This window comes from Oncorhynchus gorbuscha, linkage group LG02 (genome assembly GCF_021184085.1).
Source record: "Oncorhynchus gorbuscha isolate QuinsamMale2020 ecotype Even-year linkage group LG02, OgorEven_v1.0, whole genome shotgun sequence".
Classification (NCBI taxonomy): Eukaryota; Metazoa; Chordata; class Actinopteri; order Salmoniformes; family Salmonidae; genus Oncorhynchus; species Oncorhynchus gorbuscha.
This window is the reverse complement of record NC_060174.1, coordinates 16,260,272-16,266,986: the sequence shown is the minus strand read 5'-3', so window position 1 is coordinate 16,266,986 and position 6,715 is coordinate 16,260,272. Positions and strand designations below refer to the sequence as shown.

General features: G+C 40.9%; 1 protein-coding gene across 2 annotated transcripts; it reads left to right on the top strand.

Moving 5' to 3' along the window:
• The first annotated feature begins 1,141 nt into the window (after positions 1-1,141).
• LOC123997851 (zinc transporter ZIP3-like) lies at positions 1,142-6,710 on the top strand. Of its 2 annotated transcripts, none has more exons than XM_046302466.1 (3): positions 1,142-1,220; positions 4,014-4,345; positions 4,732-6,710. In XM_046302466.1, exons 2-3 carry the CDS (start codon positions 4,136-4,138, stop codon positions 5,467-5,469), a joined length of 948 nt encoding a protein of 315 aa, XP_046158422.1. In that variant the 5' UTR covers positions 1,142-1,220; positions 4,014-4,135; the 3' UTR covers positions 5,470-6,710. The 2 variants fall into 2 exon arrangements, with proteins under 2 accessions (XP_046158422.1, XP_046158431.1); XM_046302475.1 differs by having other exon boundaries at positions 1,213-1,232.
• Positions 6,711-6,715: the final 5 nt, after the last annotated feature.

Here is a 6,715-nt window from a genome sequence, read left to right as displayed (position 1 = left end):
TTCTTTGTCAGAGGCCATATTGTAGAATGGAAATGTTAAATGTACTGTAGAAGAAAAATCTGGAATGATTTCAATTGTCTACAGTATGGGCTGGTTTCCCAGACTCCAGTCACACCTAGGCTTAAGATGGGAGAGGACGGAAGAGGGTGAGTTGGAATATACAATATTTAGCTTGGGTACAAGCATGCTAGGGGTTGGAATATACAATATTTAGCTTGGGTACAAGCATGCTAGGGGTTGGAATATACAATATTTAGCTTGGGTACAAGCATGCTAGGGGTATACCAGATGAGACGAGCTGACCGTGGCCCCTATTGCAGCATAAACACAGGGGTATCGAGAGACTGGCGCCGTCCAACGCCAACCCTGAGTGCAACAAGCCAGGGACTCAGCCCCCTGTAATAGTAAGTGGTATAGGGGAGTCGACCAAGCAGAGACCGCAAGGATGGTTCATCAGTCTAGTACCTTGGGACCTGATGCTTCTGCTTGGCTCTCAGCATTAGGGAACTAGCGTCCTGTCCAGAAGGTAGAGGATACTAGTACATCAAACTGCCTTACGTGACAGAAACAGGAGAGGCTTCTGCCCATATGGGCCGCACAGACCAGGATTATTTATCCAAGGTTTAGCTACGTAATGTAATTTACTTGAATTTACAAGACTGAAATCAAGCCTGAGTCTCACATAAGAGGAGCTTTGTAGGAGAAAGCCCTGTATCCATTTGTTTTCTAAAATATTGGAGGAACAAGAAGTCCTGCATCTTGTGGTTCTCTTCTGCTTTCCCTTTAACACATACTCTATTGCAAGTTTTCACGATGCGAGATATGAGAAGTTAAACAAATGACAAGTTAGAATAGCAGTTCATTTTTATTGTTAGCTTGATGGATGATCTAACATAGATTAGCACACGTCTGTCTACTTAGTGTAGCTATCTAACGTTAGTCATCAGAGTTAACTAGTTTACTAACGACCTTGACTAATTTTCACTCCTTTCTGTCCAGACGCTTAATCAATTTTGTTTACAACAAATGTGGTCCTTCTGTTTATAATGGTTCAGATTGTCTTCAAGAGGCTAGTAAAATACTTCTGCAGACGGGACTATGACGTATCTTTTACAAAATCGATATCCCTTCTAGCCAGTTGTCTTGAAATCATCTCCGCCAATCAGAAACGTTTTCGTCATGTGAACAGGAAGTGTTACGGGGGGGAAAAGCTGTGAAAGGTCAGTGTAGAGGTATTTCATATTTCTCGTCAAAATGCCCGATAGAAATTATTATGTACGTTTCAGCTGCTGGGAAAGCTTGCAACGTGACGCAAATTAATATTCATGATAACTAGCACACACTTAAAGCTTTGTTTTGTGAACTGGTCGACCCGATAATTTGCCAACGTTATGTTGACATGCGTGCTAGTTTGGCTAGAATAGCTATATGGGGTCTTCTCATAAACTAGGGAAACGTTACCAGTGCGCTGGACAACTTTGTTACAGCTGTTGCTAAATCTTTGATAATCTGCTTATTATTTTCATGTCATTACATTAAGATATGAGGGGGAACATAGCTATATAACGTTATATTCAATAATATTCACGAGTTGATTTAAAACCGACGTTTAACCCATTATCATGGTTGGTGTCTTAAAAACATTACTTTTCTGTCCTTGCATTTACGGAAGTGTAAATTGTAGTTGTATAAAATATTAAGCATGAATCAGTTAAATTAGACATTCAACTTGAACCTTGTAAGAATCCTGGATCTAGCTGTCGGACTGTTTTTTTTTTAATAGAGATCACTGAAATATTTAATGTGATTGTAAAATCGAATGCTTCTAACCGAAAGTCACTTTACCTTGATACTTAACCCACATCCTTATTGTCATTAACATGGTTCTTCAACAATTTAGCATAATACTTGTCAGATGTGCATTTGGTGTCAAGCTGTTTAATTACGTGGTAATAGTCTATCCTATTTTACACGTCATCATTTGATCCAGGAAGGAATTTTCTGAATGACAGTCAAGTGACGAACAGCTGTTGTGATGGTGCATACGATGCACCAGCAGACACAGCCTAAGTGCTTGAAAGAAGGTATTCGCGAGGAATGTCCAGAATATATTGGTTTATTCATTAAGCTGATGAAGACAGTTGTGCCTGGATCCCCATTGAATCTAATATCCTTAGGGAATTGATTTTGATCATGTGATTTACAGCGTTAGATTTAACAGAGTGCATCAAGGTAATGAGTTCATGTTTTCGTGCTTCGGATTGGACACGGGGTCTATTGTGCGCAATTGTGTAAAATAGACTATTGTGCAACACCCCACACTTGTTAATTTTTCTGGATCTAATGACAAATGACATAGCCCAGTGGGCTTCTTCACCGCATGATTTGTTAATGAAATAACATGACAAATACATTTTGGTTTCCATGTTACACCTTAAATTTTAAACAATAGGCCTACAATGGGGCTTGAAGTAGCCTACTTGAACTTTAATTTGGAGCTCAGAAATTGAAGTACTAGTATAGGCGCATTGGCAATTTTAGCATGTACATTTTGGGGGGGCACCCCCCCCCCCCCCCCCACACACACACACACCAACAAAAAAAAGGGGGGGGGGGTTGCCCCACCAAAATGTCACTACACAACGCTAAACAATACATTGATTGCACTATAACAGTGGCAAGCGGTACCTACAAACGGTTAGATCCTACATAAAGCTGTCCCAACAGCAGAGCTTTCTTTCCAGCACAATGGAGTGAATCCTTACCACCACTACCCCTGGCTATCAGAGTAGCCTTGTCTGGCAGCGAAACAATTCATCCTGCCTTGTTTACTGCCTTTTTTTTTAAACAGCTGATATGGCTGACCATATCTCCCTGGCATATTACATCATTTATGCAGCAGCTTATAAGACATTTTTGGACTCACCTTGTGTGCGGCAGTCCTTCGCTTGCAAATTTTGTCATCGAAGGAAGAGAGATTTACAATTCTGAGTCGGATGACAAAGCGTATTTTACCAGTCTGACTTCCCAATTGCAATGCTTGCGGTTTGCCACTGTCACCGATTCCTTCCAAACAACTCATTGTTGAATTTGCGATGGCTGATGAGCACCGATATGTTTTATCTATAATTTCTCATTATTTCTCTTCATATGACAAAGATTAAAAAGGATTTGCCAGTAGATTGTCTACTTGATTTATGATGACTGCAAGCTAAGCTTTTGAAATTAAGATGTTGACATGATTAGTCCAATCAAAGCTACTGTATATATGTGATTTGATGTCATTTTATCTGTGGCCAATGACCTTCTTGGAAGGGCACTTCTAATCTAAGTCTATGGCTGAACCCAACGGGCTCACATTTTTTATATCTACCCTTACTAAAGGTAGGTTAAGTAGTGTCCACATGGTTGACAGAACACTGAGCCAATCACGGTGCAATGCTCCTATATTCTGCTGGCCTGCCCCGGCACAAACAGCGCTGAGTTAGGCTGAAACACCTGCATTTTGGAGCTGCCTGTTTTGTATGTGGCTTTATTAACTTTTTTTTTAACATTGTCTGCAAACTGATATGTGACACGTATTAATTCCAAAATAACATGCAGAACAGGCAGCCCCCCCCCCCCCCACAATTAGTTTTTTTGCAAAAAATCTGGGTCTCAAAATCTGGGTTTTGGTCGCTTAATCATTATGAAAAGAGCGATGGTACAATTCAAATGGTGAGATTAATTCTACCGCTATTCACAACCTTATTATGTGTGCCTGCAATATGGATTTTTGTCCATATTGCCCAGCTCTAAATTATGCTTTGCAACATTCAAGATTGCATATCTAGCTATCACTGCTGTTATCATGTTGAATCAAACCAGTCCACAAGGTGGCCATATTAGCTTAGTTAAATGATAGCTAGCTAGCTGTTCTAGTTTCTGACTGATTGTCATGACAAATAAAGCTATAAAAGTTTGCTTGCACATCTTTAACATGTTTATTTTTTCATTTGTTGTTCATGTCACAGCTGGAATTGTCTCTGGGACCAGGATGACGAGACTCTCTGTGACCTGACAGAGAAAAGGAGCAGAAGAGGCTTTGAGGGTTATGTGCCACTCATATTACTGAGCAATACCATATCTGGACATCATGGAGCTTGTAGTGGCCAAGGTCCTTTGCCTTCTGGGAGTATTTGCCCTCATGTTGGCTGGGATTCTTGTCCCAGTGCGCCTAATGATGCAGGTGGATTATGATAAATCCCAAAACTACAGGAAGGCTCTTGCACTCTGCAATTCTTTTGGGGGTGGTGTATTTCTGGCCACTTGCTTCAATGCTCTTTTGCCAGCAGTAAAAAACAAGGTAGGTAGCCATGTCTTATCAAACGGGAACCATGGGGCTCTCTCTGAAGCTTGGCTGATGTGTAAAACCCATGAATTCAGACAAAGAAGTGTAATGAAGTTCGTACTCAAAAAGATGTCGCGTAAAGCTTACTTCATTATTCAATGTTTTTAATTATTTTCACTGCATCAGGGATAGCGTACACAGACGTCTCGGCTTTACAGCTTTCTTCGGTGTGTGTAGGTCTTGAAAACATGATATTTTACAGAGTAAAATGTATGTTAAATTAAAAAATTAAAAATATTATATTTTTAATTATATTCCGATAATCTGTCGAAACCGCAACCATTTTGCTGTTGCAGAATGTTTATATGCTGATGTTAATTTATTGAGTGTCTTTTCTTTAGGTGGATGAGGTCCTAAAGCTGGTGAATATAACCACAGACTACCCCCTGGCAGAGACCATGATGATGCTGGGCTTCTTCCTCACCGTCTTTGTGGAGCAGGCAGTGCTCACCTTCAAGAAGGAGAAGCCATCTTTCATCAACCTGGAGACCTTTAACGCAGGGGTCTCCGAGGCTGGGAGTGACTCTGAGTATGACACTCCATTCATTTCACCCACCCGGGGCTCCCCTGTGGGCCACCACCATGGGCATCACCACGGACACCTCAGCCCCACTGAGCTGGCCAGAGCTGGGCCTCTGCGGCTGGCCAGCCTGGTCCTGGCTCTTTCTGCCCATTCTGTGTTCGAGGGGCTGGCCCTGGGCCTCCAGGAGGACGGGGCCAAGCTGGGAAGCCTCTTCCTGGGGGTGGGCATCCATGAGACCCTGGCTGCCGTAGCTCTGGGGGTGAGTGTGGCCAAAGCTGCTTTGCCCATGAGGGATGCCATCAAACTGGGTGTGACGGTCAGCCTCATGATACCCATTGGCATCGGACTGGGCATGGGCATCAATAGTGCCCAGAACCTGGCAGGCAGTATTGCCTCTGTGGTGCTCCAAGGCCTGGCTGCTGGTACTTTCCTTTTTGTCACCTTCTTTGAGATCCTGTCTCGGGAGCTGGAGGATAAACATGACAGACTGCTGAAGGTGCTCTTTCTCATACTGGGCTATGGGGTACTAGCAGGCCTAATGTTCATCAAGTGGTGATGGGCAAAAGAGGCCTTTTTAATGCACTGAGATGTCTATGAGTATCTTACTGGCCACACTTTGCATTGTGTACACACCTGCACTACCACAGTAAACTTTTTTTTGTTTTGATAAAGGGGTAAGGTAAATCAAGTTTAATTGTTTTTTTTCTTTGCATTTACACGGGGACATGTTTGCTTACTAAGTAAGGCTACGTTACTGTTTTTGTTTCTGCCATAGTGAATACTCCCATGTTCCTGCCATTGAGTAGCAATAGTAAAGTCAGTCACTTTGACAGTATGCTTTTGCATGTGTTGCCAGACACATGATTACATCTCATGTAGAGATATCAGGAAAAGTAAAGACACTGTTGTCTTATTGGCATGAGTGAAGTGATATACAACTTTATGTTATAAGTAGTTTAACTACTGTATCCCTAATCAAATATAAGAACCAGTTCCCTGGAAACCTTTTGAGTAGCCTGTTGTATGGTCCTGATATCTATCGTCCGAGATTAAATCCATGGTCTACTTTTCCATTTTTTTTTTGTATTTTAAAAATTATACATTTGAACAGGGAGTCACATTGAGAACCATGTATCTTTTTATAAATGATGAGGTATAGGTTTTATGGGTAGTAGAAGGTCTATTATATTTCATATTTTGTTTTAATGATCATGAAGGATGGAAAGACCAATGTGGTCTCTACTGTACATTGTTGTCACATTTGTGCTGTTTGCAAATAATGGGATCCCTGTGACTGAAACCTTCAGACTTGGAGCTCTTGTTTGTATTAAGTGTTAGGTGTCTTTACCGCAGTTCGCTATGACAGATACATTTTATACAGCTTCTTAGATGTAATTTAGCCATTTTCAACTAAACACTCCTATTTCAAATACTGCCCAGGAGTATCCTTGTTTGTTTAATAAATATTTTTTCTCCTAATGTGAATGTGAAGAACTTGTTTTGCAGAAGCCACTTACTGAAGGAAGCCTACAGATAAAGGTACATTTATCAAGTTCAGAACTTTCTGCACTCTCTAAAATCTACATAAGATCAATTCAATTGTTGTTGGTCACATACACATATTTAGCAGATGTTATTGCGGGTGTAGCAAAATGCTTGTGATTATATAAACATATAGTAGGCTAGGTCAGTTTGAATTTGTCCATGTCAAATTGTGCTTTTAGGGACTTTAAACAAAAGGAAACATTAATTGCTATTTTAATGCTGTATTCCAAAATAAATTGTACTGCTAAATTATTCAG

What these genes read in the sequence shown, in the direction of transcription:
- LOC123997851 (XM_046302466.1), top strand. Translation starts at nt 4,136, where the DNA reads ATGGAGCTTGTAGTGGCCAAGGTCCTTTGCCTTCTGGGAGTATTTGCC. An exon ending in TGCCAGCAGTAAAAAACAAG is followed by an intron (nt 4,346 to 4,731) that starts GTAGGTAGCCAT and finishes TCTTTTCTTTAG; the next exon opens with GTGGATGAGGTCCTAAAGCT.